The 16401-nt window shown below is 56.2% G+C and overlaps 2 protein-coding genes across 5 annotated transcripts; one reads left to right on the plus strand and one right to left on the minus strand.

Moving 5' to 3' along the window:
* Positions 1 to 918: 918 nt before the first annotated feature.
* Positions 919 to 6312, plus strand: TESK1 (testis associated actin remodelling kinase 1). 2 transcript variants are annotated; one of them, XM_060101580.1, is made up of 10 exons: positions 919 to 2178; positions 2303 to 2424; positions 2555 to 2603; positions 3138 to 3284; positions 3621 to 3703; positions 3870 to 3960; positions 4207 to 4290; positions 4442 to 4531; positions 4666 to 4780; positions 5119 to 6312. In XM_060101580.1, exons 1-10 carry the CDS (start codon positions 1960 to 1962, stop codon positions 6003 to 6005), a joined length of 1887 nt encoding a protein of 628 aa, XP_059957563.1. In that variant the 5' UTR covers positions 919 to 1959; the 3' UTR covers positions 6006 to 6312. The 2 variants fall into 2 exon arrangements, with proteins under 2 accessions (XP_059957563.1, XP_059957564.1); XM_060101581.1 differs by lacking the exons at positions 919 to 2178; positions 2303 to 2424; positions 2555 to 2603; positions 3621 to 3703 and having other exon boundaries at positions 3145 to 3284.
* Positions 6280 to 13473, minus strand: CD72 (CD72 molecule). Of its 3 annotated transcripts, none has more exons than XM_060101582.1 (9): positions 13392 to 13473; positions 13175 to 13276; positions 12515 to 12586; positions 11811 to 11900; positions 11137 to 11472; positions 8460 to 8605; positions 7690 to 7802; positions 6878 to 6991; positions 6280 to 6579 (listed from the first exon to the last, which is right to left on the minus strand). In XM_060101582.1, exons 1-9 carry the CDS (start codon positions 13471 to 13473, stop codon positions 6534 to 6536), a joined length of 1101 nt encoding a protein of 366 aa, XP_059957565.1. In that variant the 3' UTR covers positions 6280 to 6533. The 3 variants fall into 3 exon arrangements, with proteins under 3 accessions (XP_059957565.1, XP_059957567.1, XP_059957568.1); XM_060101584.1 differs by having other exon boundaries at positions 6842 to 6991; XM_060101585.1 differs by lacking the exon at positions 11811 to 11900.
* Positions 13474 to 16401: the final 2928 nt, after the last annotated feature.

Consider the following 16401-nt stretch of genomic DNA (forward strand, 5'->3'; position numbering starts at 1 on the left):
TGGAAGGACTGTGAATCTCTCCAGCTCTTTCCTCTCCAACCTTGTGCGAAAACTTCGCTTGTACTGAGACAGCATCTGGCCTTCTCTCGACCCTCCTGCACCGTTTATAATTTAAGACTGCCTTTATTCTTTTCTCATTAGCTCTTGACAATTAAATAGTAGGAGGCTCTAACTCTCCACAAACATGGGACAGGGCTCTGTCAGAAGGCGGTCACCCACACGGACGCGGACTGTGCAATTATTTCCTTTTTAGCTTACCACAGAAACAGAAATATAGTACTTCAGAATATTTGAAAAGAACTCAGCCTCACTCCCTCAAGCTCTGTCGCAGCCCGTTTCACTCTCGAGGCCCACCTGCCTCCCTCCACTCCGCCGCTAGGTGGCAAGCGGCTCACCGACGCCCACCACCGCTAGTCCCAACCCAGTCACCGGGATCGAGTGACGTCACCCATCCCCGGCGATGATTGGCTATTCCTCCGATGACCGGGGGGAGGAGCCAGCGGAGAACCGAAAGCGTTGGGTACGGCGAGCGCACAGGGTCCTGAAACGTTGCGTGCGCACTCAGGACCCCGCACCGCTTTAGAGGTTGGTTGCAGGTCCTCCTCCCGCCTGAGGGGGCAGACCCGATTCCTACGTGATGGGGGCGGTACCTGCCTAGAGGGGTCACACTGAGGGGCGGACTCACGTCGAGAGGAGGGGTCACAATGACTGGTGGAGTCACTCTGAGAGGTGGGGTCTCACTGGGTAGGAGGAACACACAAAGGAGGGGTGTCGCCCTGAGAGATTCTGGTACACACTGATGGTGGCGGTGCCATACTGAGGAGAGGTTTCACTGAAAAAGAGAGGGGTCTCCGAGGGGAACGGCTCCTTGAGGGGCGGGGTTTTGCCAAGGGGTGGGATCTTGCGCAAAGAGGGGCTTCCCTACAGGTGGAGGCTTCTCTTTTGAGAGAGAGGGGCATTTGGACGAAATAGTAAGAGTAAGGTACAGGCTGGAATCTGAACTTTTTTCAAGGGAGGCGGGATGGAGTGAGGAGGAGTCGGGGCCACACCCGGAATGGGCTGGCCAAGGGCTCACTACAGCTCTGGGGCATCACAACCGCCCGAGAAGGTAGAAAGTGTCAGGGAGTCCAGAGGTTTAAGGTGTAAAGGTCGAGAACTGGGAAATGGGCAGGCTGGGCCAGGGCGGAGGCTGGGAAGGCGGGTAGGTTGCTGGGCTACCTCCGACTGTAGCTGGGCCAGAGGGGTCTACTTTTCTGCCCTGCCGGTCCTTGGAGCCCAGGAATCTGGCGGCTTCCGGAGCCAGACCCTCAACCGACAGTGACCTGAGGGAGGGAGGGGAGAAAGGACTCCCAGGGCAGCTAAAAGACATTTGAGCTGCGCGTGCGCACAATCAGCCCTGAATTCCCTTCAGTTATTCAGCTCAGGCCTGAACTTATTTGACCCCGACGTCGCAGACCCACTCGCCTAGTGCGTCGCGGCCTCTGGTTGCGGGGTGCGCACCTGAGGGGGCGTGGCCGCTGCCCGGAGGCCGGGCTCGAAGGAGTTAAGCAGAGGCCCGGCTCAGCCCCGCCCCGGCAGGCCGTGGAGCCTGAGCCCCAGCGGCGAAGCGGAGCAACCGCCGCCCGCCCGCCCGCCTCCGCCTGAGGGGAGCCCGCCCGCCCGCCTGCCCGCCGGCGCCCGGGAGCGCCACCGCCACCGCCCGGCCCAGGCCCAGGCCCAGTCCCAGGCCCTGTCCCAGGCCCTGCGCAGAGCGGCATCCACCCGGGCCCAGCAAGCCGGCGCGGCGGGGGCGGGCCCAGGATCTTCGGCGTATCTTCCATTCTCCTGGGCGGGAGCGGGAGAGGGAGCGGGAGCCCCTGCGCCCCTGATCGGGCTGGGCCCGCTCCCATGGCGAGCGCGGCCTGCCCGGGCCCGGGGGACCCTGCCATGTGAGGCAGGCCCCGGGCTGGGGGCCCGGCCATGGCCGGGGAACGGCCCCCACTACGGGGCCCAGGGCCCGGGCCCGGAGAGGCGCCGGGGGAGGGGCCTCCGGGGCCCGGGGGCGCGGGCGGAGGCCCGGGCCGGGGCCGCCCCTCCTCCTACCGGGCTCTCCGCAGCGCCGTGTCCAGCCTGGCGCGCGTGGATGATTTCCACTGCGCCGAGAAGATCGGGGCCGGCTTCTTCTCTGAGGTCTACAAGGTAGGACCAGCAGAGAGGGCAGAGGGGCGGGACCGAGACTTAGACGCCAGGCTGGAACTAGGGGGCCCGGACCCTGGCGACCCGCCCGACCTGCGCGGGACTCGCCATCCCCTGCTGCCTCCAGGTTCGGCACCGACAGTCAGGGCAAGTCATGGTGCTGAAAATGAACAGGCTCCCCAGTAACCGGGGAAACACGCTGCGGGAGGTGCAGCTGATGAACCGGCTCCGGCACCCCAACATTCTAAGGTGAGCGGCCCCAGGCGCTTGCTGGGAAGCTTGCTGGGGGATAGGGGGAAAATCCCGCGGGAAAAGTGGGAACTGTGGAGAGGCCGGGGCTCTTACAGCCTACCCTGCTATCTTTCCCATCCTCTTCCAGGTTCATGGGGGTCTGTGTGCACCAAGGGCAGCTGCACGCTCTTACAGAGGTGAGGATGGGCCAGGAAGGGGGGGACTCCACCACAACCACCACCAAGGGGAGAGAGAGTCAGCGGCCTGGTGCATCTACAGAGGAGTAATGAGAGGCAAAAGGACCCGGGGGAGGCTTCCCTGAACTTCCCTTCAGGCAAACCACAAATAAAAGGCCTCAGCTGGTGCCAGTCCTTTTTATCCTTTAGAAGGGTGCTGTCCAACAGATCTTTCTGCAGTGATAAAAATGTTCTATAGCTGTGCTGTCCAAAACCATAGCCACTAGCCACATGTGGCTAAGGAGCACTGGAAATGTGGCTAGTGTGACAGGAACTGAATGTTTAATTTTATTTAAACTTAATAATTTAAATTTAAATAGGTGCACCTGTGTGGGACATGCTAGCCTTAGGATATGAATGGGGGACCCTAGGGCACAGACTCACCCTCTTGACTTTTGTGATCCTCCTGAGTGTCCCCAGGCTTACAAGTGGGAGACCTAGAGGACAGACTGAAACTTTGATATTCATTCCCCTTCTCCTACCCCTGTGTCCCAGTATATGAATGGGGGGACCCTGGAACAGCTGCTCAGCTCCCCCGAACCCCTATCCTGGCCTGTCAGGCTCCGCCTGGCTTTGGACATCGCCCGCGGCCTGCGGTACCTGCATGCCAAAGGTGTATTCCACCGAGACCTCACATCCAAGGTAGGCTGGCCAGGTGGGTGGAGGCATGAAAGGGGTTTTGAGATTAGATTGTAACTAGCCCGTGGGTATTGGAATGCAGATAATAGACAGCATTAGGATGTTGGGGCAGCAAGACACTGGAGAATGGGGGACTGGGGTGAGGGGAGTGCTCTGAGGGACTGGGTACCATGCTGTGTTTGGAGTGACGAATGATGTTGCAAGATTGGTGTGCGTTGGAAAACTGGGAGATCAGAGAGGGTTGGAGTTATTCTGGAGTGACGGGTCCTTGGGGTGCATTTTGGGAGGTCAGAGAACAGAAGGTAATGGGTATGTGGGGATGCTATATGTATATGTCAGAACTGTCTGATCCGGCGGGAAGACCGAGGCTTCACAGCTGTTGTGGGCGACTTTGGGCTGGCTGAAAAGATTCCTGTGTATAGGTGAGGTGAATGCCCCATCCCCCTAAATCTCCCAGATGCCCCTTATCTAAGTGAAGCCCACGAGGACATTCCCCTTGGGGTAGCGAGGGGGCTGACCTCATGCCCTTTTGTTTGGGGAGGGTGTCTGGGTAGGATGTTCCTGACCACTCTGCCCCTGCCCCTGCAGGGAAGGGGCGAGGAAGGAGCCGTTGGCTGTGGTGGGTTCCCCATACTGGATGGCTCCAGAGGTGTTGCGGGGTGAGCTGTATGATGAGAAGGTAAGATATCAGCCCTTCAGATCCGCGAGGCCTTCCAGAGACCCTTGAGATACTCTTACAAGGCTCCATCCCAAGTTCCTCAGCAACCCTACCAGATATTCAGAAGACCCCCAAGATCCCCTTTACCCCTCATACCCCTTCCAACACATGAAAACTGTCAAGACTCCCCCAAATTCTGACGTATTCTGACAAAATTCTTACATGAAACTGTCAATGCCTCCCCCTGACACTCGCTCCTACCCCTAGGCCGACGTCTTTGCCTTTGGGATTGTCCTCTGTGAGCTCATCGCACGAGTACCTGCGGACCCTGACTACCTACCCCGTACCGAGGTGAATGAGGCGTCCAGGTTTAAAAGGAGGAACTCCAGACTAGGCACATCATAGCCAATGAGGGTTCCCTGGAGGTTGAGGTCCTGACTGGGGGACAGCAGGAGAACTTGAGGACGGCTGACCTGGAGGCCCCTCCTCTCTGTCCCCACAGGACTTTGGCCTGGATGTGCCTGCTTTCCGAACCCTGGTAGGGGATGACTGCCCACTGCCCTTCCTGCTCCTGGCCATCCACTGCTGCAGTGTAAGAGCCTCACTTCCCTCCCTGCCCCCACCCCCACCCACCAGCTGACAAGGCCAGCCGGCCCAGATGACAGGAGGAAACTCAGGGACCCTCTTCTGGAGCACTGAGTGAAGCTGCCCGTCTCTCCCCATCAGATGGAACCTAGCACTCGTGCTCCCTTCACTGAAATCACCCAGCACCTGGAATGGATCCTGGAGCAGCTGCCTGAGCCAGCCCCCCTCCTCAGGGCTCCCCTGGCACACAGTCAGGGTAAGTGAGCACAACTGGGGTCCTTTGGCCTCTCTCTTCCGTAGAACTCAGAATCATCCGGGGAGACTAAGTGTTTTTATTAGTTGAGAAGCCTGGGGGCGGGAGTGGGGTGAGAGGACATCTCAGAGAAGATGGTTTTCTAATTCTAGAGCCTGAGGGAGGGGAACAAGGAAAGAAGAGGTAAAGGGGGCTGGAGGGGACATCTCCCCCTTTCCAAAGCACCCTGTGGGACTCCCTTTTCTCAGCTCTAGTCCCACCAGCCTCCTGGTGAATAATGAGACCCTCAGGGAACTATGATCAGTGCTGAGAACAGTGACCACAGACTTCTCTGTCTACAGGGTCTGTTCCAAGAGGGGGTCCCCCTGCCACACTTCCCAGGCCAGACCCCCGGCTCTCCCGAAGCCGGTCAGACCTCTTCCTGCCCCCATCGCCAGAATCGCCCCCCAACTGGGGGGACAGTCTGACTCGAGTCAACCCCTTTTCACTACGGGAAGACCTCAGAGGTGGCAAGATCAAGCTCCTGGACACACCCAGCAAGCCAGTCGCCCCCCTACCCCTTGTACCACCATCACCACTGCCCTCCACCCAGCTGCCCTTGGTGACCACTCCAGAGACCTTGGTCCAGCCTGGGACACCTGCCCGCCGCTGCCGCTCCCTACCATCATCCCCTGAACTCCCCCGACGCATGGAGACAGCACTGCCAGGCCCTGGCCCTCCTGCTGCGGGCCCCTCGGCTGAAGAGAGGATGGAGTGGGAGGGCAGTAGCCCTGAGCCAGAACCCCCGGGACCAGCTCCCCAGCTGCCCCTGGCCGTGGCCACAGACAACTTCATCAGCACTTGTTCCGCAGCCTCCCAGCCCTGGTCCCCTAGATCAGGAGCCCCCCTTAACAACAACCCCCCAGCCGTTGTGGTGAACTCCCCACAAGGCTGGGCTGGGGAGCCCTGGAACCGGGCCCAGCATAGCCTGCCCCGTGCAGCAGCCCTGGAGCGGACAGAACCCTCGCCGCCCCCGTCAGCCCCCCGGGAGCCCGAGGAGGGGCTGCCCTGCCCTGGATGCTGCCTCGGCCCCTTCAGCTTTGGTTTCCTGTCCATGTGCCCCCGCCCCACACCAGCTGTGGCCCGCTACCGCAACCTGAACTGCGAGGCGGGCAGTCTCCTCTGCCACCGGGGGCACCATGCCAAGCCACCCACAACCAGCCTGCAGCTGCCTGGGGCACGCTCTTAGCAGTGGGGCCTGTGGTCTCCGGCCTCCACCCTTGGCCTTCAGGATGCCCTGTGAGGACAGAGCGCACATGCTGGACTGTGCCAGCCCCGGATGGGCTGAGCAGCTCTTCTCCCTGTAGAGGGGAACCTCGGCGTGGACGTGAGGAACAGAACATTTCTTTTGCATCCCCTGAGCTTGCTCTCCCGTGGGGATCACTGAACCAGACAAAGCGTTGCTGACACACGAGACTAACACGTGCAAATTATTTAAAAATATTTCAATAAAACTGCCTGGCTGGCTCCGGGCTGCCCCTATCCGCTCAGCCCATGCGCCCTCCCCACCCATTCCACTATGGGAGGTTTTGGGGGAGGCCAAAATCTCTTCTAGAAGCTGCTTCACTCTTTCCCTGGGAACAGTCCAGTTTCTGGGACAGATCTCTGTTGGCAGCAGGCTTGCCTAGAAATGTTGGGCGTGGATCAGCCCTTGGCCAGGCACTGTCCAGGCAGAGTGAGGACACGCTGGAGGGAGGTGGATCTTAGGACCTGCAGGCTACAGCTTAAGGATGAAGGGCACAGGCTCTCGTTGGCGTGAGTATCTGGAGGATTAAAGATTCAGGGAGCTCCACAGTTGACTGTCCCTAAGAACCCTCATCCAGCTCACCCCATCTCCTCCCCAGCTCCCTGGACAGCCACATAGCCAGCCTCCCCTGCCCAGCATCCCTTTATATAAGCACAGCCTGGAGGCTGTGGACATGGCTGTCACTTACAGGAGCAAGTTTTCCCCCTGGCCTCTGGGCCCCTGCCCTGAGACCCTCTGCCCCCGGACTCCCACGCCTCAGTCCCATCCCCGACACTTACCCAGCTCAGGGCAAAGAGGGGTCCCCATCTGGATACCTGAAAGCTTCCATCTCACAGATGGAGGGAAGAGAAGAATAACAGTCCTCTCCCTTCAGACTCGCCAGCCGCTCGCCTTCTACCTTGACACATCTTTGGCTTTGACTATAAAACCTAAAGGGTGGTGATGTAGCACTGGGGTAAGTTCTGGCTCCCTCCTATCCTGTCCTCCCTTCTCTTGCCCTGCACAAACCTAACCCAGTCGTAACTCACCCTGCCTACCTAAAGCAGTGTGTGGGATGGTTCAGGTACAGGTGTCTGGACCAAACCCGAAGAGGCTAGAGGACCAGGGAGGGAAAAAATCACCCAAGGTCCTAAAGTTGGAAACTCCAGTTAGGTAACTACCCTGTTTCAGGGTCCCTGGGGTTGATTCTCAAAGTTACCCCATTGCTTCCTTTCTCACTTCCCTGGGGCAACTCTAGTATACCAAGTGGCCTTGACTAAAAAAGTACAACCTCAGTTTGGGTAGCCTTGTCTGGGCTGAGAAGTTAGAAGGCCGGGGTTCTTCATCAGCTGTGAAGCCCTAGCTAAATCCTCAACTTATCCCCCTGAGAGAAAGATGACATAGGTCCCAAGCTGGTTTTTTTTTTTTTTTTTTAAATCACATGCCAGGGGTGGCTAGGTAACTGGGGATAGAATAGAAAGCAAGCCTGCCTGTTATTAATCAAATAGAAGAAATGGACAAATTGGCAATTATAACATTGATTTGTGAAAAAGTTTTGAGAGTAGGACCTGGAGGGAGATCTCATTACTGTGTCTTTATGAAGGGATTATAGAGGATTTTTGTAGCCCAAAAATCCTAACAGACTTACCCATTGTATCTTGTACCATCACTCCACGGCCAGAACTTATTTCTGAAGTCAATCCAGTATGATTCAGCTGAACCACCTTGTGCCAACACCTTACGTAAGCTTCTGATATAAGTCTGAAGGGAGATTCGGAGAGACCAGAGGTGTGTGAGGAGTGATGGGAAATATTGGAATAGGAGGAGGGAGGGGGTGTCGGGAGGAGGGGACCTGGGCTGATGGAAGAAAGTGAACACTAGAGGGGCTATGAGCTTTGGCAAGAGGACTGTGCCCGACCTTGGTGCGTGACATCGGCTCATCGGTGACCATCCCCGCATCCTTCAAGTGCCACCCTGCACACGCAGGCTGACCCTTCAGTTCACGTGCGTGCATGCGTGCACACGCGCGCACACACACACATGCTGGGTAAGAATTTCTGCCAGCCTTTGAAGAGTCATTCTGTGGGCTGTTCTGGTCACAAGGAACCAACCCCTACAATCCAGCCCACCAGGTATGGAACCTGTCTGCCTGAGAGGCCATGAGAGTCAAAGAACCTGTTCAGCAGCCCAGAGCTGACCAGAAAGCTGAGATGAGAGACAGGTTAACGTAAAGATGGCTTGTTAAGTTTCAACTCTCACGCCAACCCTAATCAGTTAATAGGGCCATCTGGAGCACTGTGCTGAGAAGCTGCATGGAAAAGGGACGCACGCCCTGTGTGCACTGCCATCCCTGACTTGATGACATATGTCCCTTTACCCAACGATACCCATACCGTCTTTGAATAGGGGTTTTCTTACTCCATATGAATAAGTTTCGCTGATTTTGGCCAGTTCAGAGGACAGAGATTTACAGTGGTTTTGGCTCTCGTCCCAACTTCTCTTCGTAACTGAGATGTAAAAGCACCTCCTCTCATTCGGTATCCATCCCAAGGGACAGCAGGAATCTAAACAGCAGAAAGAGTGTGACAGCACTGCCCAGACCCAGGAGGGAGGTCTCAACACTCGGGATGAAAGTGAATACTCAGCCATCTGGTTGCTAACAATGTTCCCTGGGGTCGAACCTCAGTGCCTTCACTGACTTCTGGTCCTTAATCTTTGCAATCTTTCTTTCTTGCCTCCCCTGGAAATGCCATACCTGTGCATACTTAGTAAAAGCCTTTAACAGTCATCAACTTTACTCCTTAAAATATCGGAGGTTTATTTGAAAAGGACTGGTGGTACTATCTCCAATTTCTGAACAACTGCCGTTTACTCCCCCATTCTGGCTAACTTCACCTGGGCCCCCGGTAAACAAGTGTTCAATAGGCCTCCCATTCATCTCATTGGCTCCCTAAAGCATTTCTCACTGCATATTCAAACTTTCCCACACTCCTCAAGCGGGTAGCCACCACCTTCCCTTCCACTCTTCCACAAGTAGACAACCTCGCTGCCTGCTTTGCTGAAATTGTCAGATACTTGACGTGTGAACTCTCTCCATTTTCCTCCTCTCCACCTCAAAATTTGTCTCTTCTCTGTTCCTCTTTTCCTGACTATCTGTCAGAAATAAACCTCCCTCTTTCTTTACCATCCCGCACCCCAGTCTATGCTCCCGATCCCAACCGACCTCCCTCCGTTGCTTTGTCCCATCTGTCCTACCTCCGTCACTCAAAAATCACTCCTGCTCCTCCAGCTCCCTCTCTTCTGTCTACGTTTTCTCATCCCCACCCAGCTACCGCCTTAGGTTACCGTCTAACAGCAACTTAAAGGAATAAAAAGAAGTCAGTCGTTGTGGCCAAATGGACAAGGGCGAGGGGATAAGCAGCATGCTGAAAGGTAGGCAGGGGCCTTGGAGGCCGGGTTGAGGGTTTTTTTATTTTTATATTATGAGCAAGAGAAAGTCAATGTAGGGTTTTACACTGAAGCATTTTGTACTCTGGTTGTATCCCAAGTGCCTGGGTACAGTGCTAGACATACAGTATGTATTCCATAACTTTTGATGTAATTAATTAAGTGAAATGACATGATCTTAACTGGGATGACATGATCAGATTTTTGTTTTTAAAGGATTACTCTGGCTGCAACATGAAAAGTGGATTTGGAGGGGGGATGTTTAGGAAAAACATTCAGCAAGCTGTTGCAGTTATCCTTGCAAGACATGAAGATGGGGAAAAATGCAAATGGATATATAGACTTGTTGATCAAAAATAGAGGGAGTTCCTCTCTGACAGAGTAGGGCATCTGCTGAGAGTGAGAGAGAGGGTAGTAGGGTACAGAGAGCCAGCCGACCACTGCAGATTTGCCAGGCAGGCAGTGCTGGGGCCCCAGCTGAAGCTGAGACTAGAGATTTGTGGCACCAAGCAGAATGACTGCACAGCTTGTCACCCCTGGGTGCAGGCATGTGCATTCATCCAGGACAGTGGAGCCAACGAGTGAGTGGGGTGGCTAAAGTGATGGGCCCCCAAATCCAAGATGGGTAGAGAGAGAAGTGAAGACAGGTGATGGCTGATGGGCAGTGAGGAAACAGGGGAGCCAGCAGGTTGGAGGCCTCCATGAGGTTGAAGAAGAAGTGTATGGAAAGCCTATAGAGGGCCAGTTGTGGTCAGAGTGAAGACCCGAAGCCATCCTTTCAGCGGAAGAGCAGTTTGGGATGCTGAGGTCTAGGGTTCAGCTGTGGGGAAGGAGCGGGCAGCACTGTCATGGAACCGAGGCTTGTAGAGAATGAGAAGGTTAAAGAAATGAGGGCGGGGCGTGTCTGTACCTACCCTCTCTGTTTTAAGCCTTGGGGGAGTAGCCAGATGCCCCTGAGCTAGACAGAGCCTAACCTCTAGACAACCAGTCCATGGACATTCCAGTCCCCTTGGGCTGGGGACCCTGCCTCAACCTCAGCCAACTTTGGCAGACCTTCTATGTGTCCCCCTCCCTCATCCCCACACACGGGCTGGACTCCTCCTTTCAAAAGGGATGAGCATTCCACCCTAATTCCCTGTCCTACAACACCCCTGCCCACCTCATTGCGAGAGCTTCAGCTGCCTTGCCCCAACCCCAGACTGTACGTCATCCATCAGTAATTCTTAATCTTTTGGGGAATCTCAGATGTAGAGAGAATTAATTAAAGCTACAGGTCCTCTCTTTAGAAAAACATGCGAACAATCAATTTCACATCCCAATTCAGGGGGTTCCCAGATCCTTGACACTGATGTCAAGCCAGGTGAGCCCTGAGTTTGCTGCTCTGGACAGTGTCATTTGCACTGCTGGCTACCACCCTCTTCTCCCCTACAGGATCAGCCTTAGAGCTGGGTGAGCCCTCCCTAAAACCAGGATGCAGCTAGATCCTTCGCCCTGTTGGCCCAGGCTGCACAGGTCATGTCAGCCAGCACTCTGGTTCATTACCCCTTTCCTGAACAACTCAGTGGTTCCCTAATAGATAGATAGACCCCTCACTTCAATCCATCCTTCATGGCAGGTCCTACCATCTCCCCTTTCCCAGAGCAGATACCTGGTGAGGGGCATGTGAAGAAGGGCTTCAGTGTGTCCCGCACGCTGCTCAGCCTCTGCTCCAAGTTCACACTTTGTATCTCCTTATTTCTCAAGGCCTCTTTTGTTTGCTCCCCATCCGACTGGCAGGCCTGCAACTGCTCTTTGGTAGCCTGGCCAACCTTCTGTTGCACCTGTAGTCTTTCCTGACTCTGGGCCAGCTCTCTCCTGGACCCCTGCAAATCCTCTTCCTTCTGCCCCAGCTCGGTTATCTTTAGGCGCAGCTGCTGCCTCAGGGTGCTGTTAGTGGCTTCCAGAACGCTGCTCATCTGCTGGAGCTGCTGAGACACCTGGAAATCTGTTTGGCCATAAAGAGAGATTTGGAGCACATCTTCAGCCATGCTCTGGTGCCCTGAGGCTTCAGCATCAGTCCTTTTGCTGCTTCTTGCAACTTTTTGCATAACAGGCTGGAATGGAATATGAGATCTGACTGCCTAAAGCTTAAGGAGGTACTGGATTAGGTGAGGACAATTTAGGAAGTCACGGCACTCTGAAACAGACCTGGCTGGAAGCCAGACGAAAGCTGAGGATGTGGTGGTAGTGATTCCGGGCCCTGCTGAGGCAGGGCAGCTGCTGGGGAGAGTGGGGGAGAAAGTTGTCTGGGGTAAATGGGAAATGGGGGGCAGCCATACTCACAGTGCACTCCCAGGCAGATGGCAGCCACCCCTAACAGCAGGCAGGTGAGGAGCAGGCCCAGAAGGAGGTACTGCATGTAGGATGCTTGGCCTTAGGGAGACAGTGGGTTGGGGGGCAGTGAGCCCCACCAAAGTTGATAGACTGAGGGGGTGTGGGTGAAGGAGATTCACGGGAAAGAGCATCCCGCAGAGGACTTGGAGCACGCGCGGTGGTTTCTGTCCGGCAGGGTTTCCGCAGGTGGAGGAGGTAAGGTCTTCCAGAATAAGGGCTGGGGATTGTTACCAGTAAGGACTGAGGGGCACTACCTGGTAGGACGGGGCACTAAATCTCAGACGGAGACCGGAGAGGGGGGTACGTGAATGGGGACCATAGTAAGGGGGAAGGGGGCTGAGGATCTGGGTCGATGCGTCGGAAAGATCTCTCTAAGGATGAGGGTGAAAGCGGCAGGGGAGGGTGTCACGGGGCTGCCCGGGCTGACCGGAGGGCTGCGCCCCGGGCTCAATCCACGGGCCAGACCTGCACACCGCGGGGCCCAGCACCACCTCCCGCGGGGACCGGTGCCAGCACCTGACTCCGCGACCACCCCGGGGGGCCTGGTGGGGAAGGGCTGCCCAGCCCGAAGCCGCGCCCCGCCCCCACTCGCTGGCCCGAGACGAGCTGGGCAGCGGGCGGCGCGCGCGGGGCGGGGCGAACCGGGTACTCACAGGGGAGAATCCGCCCGGCAGCTGGTGACGTCACGGGGCTCCAGGCGGCAGTTGGCTGCTCCGACTGGACCCCTGCGGAAGGGATCGACTCCAGTTCGAAGGTGGGAAAGCCAGGAAATACCCCTTCTCCCCACCCTCACCCCCTCCACCGCGCCGAGACCCCAGTCTGTCCAAAGGTGCCTTCTGCCACTGCTCTGGGACACCCTTAGCGCTCTCCGGAGTTCCGCATCTCCCCTGGGACTCTCGTGTCCCTCCTGGGTCTTTCCTTATCCTTTCCCTGGGGACCCTCTATCGCCCTCCTGGGTCTCCCTTTATCTTTTACTCTGGGGGCCCTCATCTGCCTGCCAAAACCCTCTCCCCGGGAGGGCTCTCCCCCTCCCCCTCCCCCTCTTCTCTCTCCCGGGACTCCCCATTTCCCACTCGCACTCAGCTCCCCAACAGAGCTGCCTGATCCCTCCGTGGAGCCCTAGCTCCCCACCGGGATCTCCACCTTACCCCCCGGGAGCTTTATTCTTCCTTAGCTCCCATAACTGGTGCTCATTCTCTTCCTGAGAATCCCCAGCCTTTCTCCAAGAGTACTGTCTTCCCAAGAACGTTGTGTGGACTCCCCAGCGTAAGACACAGTCCCCCATAAACGCACATCCCCTGGGCTCTCCAGACCTGCTTTGTCCCCTAATCCAGCGGAAGCCAAGCTTGAGGGTCCTCCTGGGCCTGGGGACACTTGAACATTCTCATAGGTGAGTTCTCCGTCTTCATCAGCCTCTGGGTATGGAGAGGAGAGAAAAGGTGGTGTCAGGATTGGGGTCTCTGGGGTGGGGGTGGGGTCTTCAAGTAGGGTGGAGATGCAGAATCAAGGAGACACCTTATCCACGCTTACCTTCTCCCAGCCGGCTGGAGATGCTCTTCTTCAGGGGCGCCTTCACAAATCGCAGGTCTGCATAGGTGACGGCCTCGGCCATGGTCCTGAGCACCTCTGCTCCCGCCCGCCTCCCTCCTCTCCCACCGGCCCCAGGCTTTCTTGCCACTCTCCCCTCTGTCCCTTCACACTCTTAAGCTCTGTGTTCCCTCCGTGACTGTACAGCTTAGTGCTTTGCCCTGTGACTTCCAGTCACAAAAGAGGAAGATGTGACCCAGCCTCAGACAGATGGGTTCAGTGAAGCAGACGGCATCCCTGAGCCCCGGCCAGAGGGGCAGGGGAGGGGAACCTGAGGTCCAGAGTATGGGGTTCAGGGCTGTGGGGTGTCACAGAACCAATACTCAGGCCTGTCCCTGTGTCTTGCCTGTGCTCCTCCTTCATGCATCCCAGACCCACCTTGACAGTGCTGGGCTCCAAACGCCCACCCTCATCCTCTACCCTGATTTGCCCCATGCTTCTTTCCTGGCTGCCCAGCCCACAGGCTTTCTATGTGCAGTCGGAGCTCTTTTGTGCTCAACTGACCAAAGAGGATGTCCCTAATCATTGCTCCAGGGTGAGGCTTCATCCTCCCCATCAGATTGAGGGGTCCTAGTGTGGAGCCCTACCTCCTCCTCATCCTGAGCTTCCCAGTAGATATGAGTTCCCATAAGGGGGGTCCCTGATTTGGTGGGACTTTTCTCTCCATCAGTTTGGGGGCTTTCAGGGTGGGCCCGGCTCCCCTCCTACTGTAGTCCTACAGAGCTGCTGAGAATCCCACACACAGAGACGTTCTCAGTCCAAAGCCTTTCCTGGGAATGAGGCAACGCTTTGGAGGATGCAGAGCATCTGGGACCAAACTGCTCGTCCTGTGTCAACACCCCCAAACTCTCGCTTCACAGCCTTTCCCTGGCCTCCTTCACCTTTGTTGCCCTAATGATCACACCTGTGGCCAGTCTGCCTCTTCCTTGTCCCATCCTGCCTTCTGGCAGACGGACGTGACCCCTGTGTTCCAATATCTGAGCCAGACCCAGCAAGCTGAGTGCAAGAGGCAGAAGCTCTGGGAAAGGCCGGGCTGAGGGTGAGGGTGAGGGACACCACAGTTTGTGTGCCTCTGCAAAAACCTTCAGCGCTGACTATTCCTGCACCTTGTTGGGGGTCAGGGAGCAGACAAGCAAAGGACTTGCATGGGGTGAAGATGGACTGCAGCTTCTCAGAGGGGAGGCCAAGAGCAGGGCTGGGTTCTGAGCGGGCAGACTCTGGACCAGCCAAGGGTTTGCTTTCTTCTTGGTTTGGTTTTGGCTTCCCTCGTACTCTCCTAGTAAAATTCTTTCGTTAACAAGTCCGTCCGGTGGACCTAGAGTCTGTCATACAGAGTGAAGTAAGTCAGAAAGAGAAAGACCAATACCGTATGCTAACACATATATATGGAATCTAAAAAAAAAAAAAAAGGTTCTGAAGAACCTAGGGGCAGGACAGGAATAAAGACGCAAACGTAGAGAATGGACTTGAGGACACGGGGAGGGGGAAGGGTAAGCTGGGACGAAGTGAGAGAGTGGCATGGACATATATACGCTACCAAATGTAAAATAGATAGCTAGTGGGAAGCAGCCGCATAGCACAGGGAGATCAGCTCGGTGCTTTGTGACCACCTAGAGGGGTGGGACAGGGAGGGTGGGAGGGAGGGAGACACAAGAGGGAGGGGATATGGAGAAATATGTATATGTATAACTGATTCACTTTGTTATACAGCAGAAACTAACTGTCCCTTTACTCCCAGCCCCAGTGAAAAAGGGGCATCTGTGGGGGAAGACCAGGGGCTGAGAGGCCTGGCTGATGGAGGAGAGGAAACGGGGGGCGGGGAGGGTGTGCATGCTGAGCAGAGCTGCAGAGGGCTCCCTTAAGTTCTTTTTATCAGAACGTTTCCCCCCGCAGGGCTCACTGCAGGTGAGAAGAGGCTGGGGCAAGACAAGGCATGGAGGTGGGAAAAACCCACCCTGAGTCGGTGACATCCTCCCCCTCAGAACCCTTCCCCCAACCCGCAGCTGCAGGGAGGAAAAAGGAAGGAGAAAGAGGTCCTCCCCCCACGCTAGCAGCTTGTACTGTACAGTTAGTGGTGTGTGGAGGGGTGATAGGCCTGTGGGTCTGATAAGAGCTCTACCCAACAGTGTCACCCAGCCTGCCCAGAAAAAGTGCCCACTGACACAGAAGAACACATTTGTCACCTGAGAAACGTGTGGGGGGGAGAGGCAGACATCCACATGGGTGTGAGTGTGCAAGCATGCACCCGCATCCCCAGGTCTCTGCAGTCTGTTGGGGCGTCTGTGAGAAGCGAGCATCTCTGCCCAAGCCTGCCTGGAGGGTTAAGCATGGAGGATTCTGGGGCCTGAAGGGTGCATGTGATGGCTGTGGTTTTTTTCCATGGCGGGAAATGACAGGTCATTTTCAGAAGTCTTAAAAGGTCAGGGGGACAGAGTCTATAAGTATATCCTTTTGAAAGCTCACTCTTTCCTAGGGTGTCCCTGCAGCTGTTAACCGTCCCTGCTTGATTAAAGTTTCCAACACCCCAGCCCCCTCTCCCAGACAGTGAGAGTGGTATGTGCTGGTGACTCCCTGGGGGCCTCAGGGGCCTGTGAGAGTGAGTGGGAGTGCATAGAGCAGCTGGTGGCAGGAGTGAGGGGGTGTGGTCAGGGTACTGGTACCTGTGGTGCACAGGGCATGGGGTGTAGGGACAGCGTGTGTGTAAATCAATGGCAGGAACACTTGCAGGAGTTCTGTAAACTAGAGATAATGTCCCAGTTTTCAGAACCCATGTGCAACAGGGCCTGGATGCCAGGTAAAATGCCAAAACCAAGCTTCAAATGAGTATGTGCCCAAAAAAGGAATCAATGGGCATGCTGCCTAACTCGACCCTTGGGGAGGCTTTAGGAGGGAGGGTGCCCAAATGGGACTGGATGAGCTAAACTGCACGCCCACAATGCCTTGGACGTCTTAG

The sequence above is a fragment of the Mesoplodon densirostris genome, chromosome 6 (assembly GCF_025265405.1).
Source record: "Mesoplodon densirostris isolate mMesDen1 chromosome 6, mMesDen1 primary haplotype, whole genome shotgun sequence".
In the NCBI taxonomy this organism is placed as follows: Eukaryota; Metazoa; Chordata; class Mammalia; order Artiodactyla; family Ziphiidae; genus Mesoplodon; species Mesoplodon densirostris.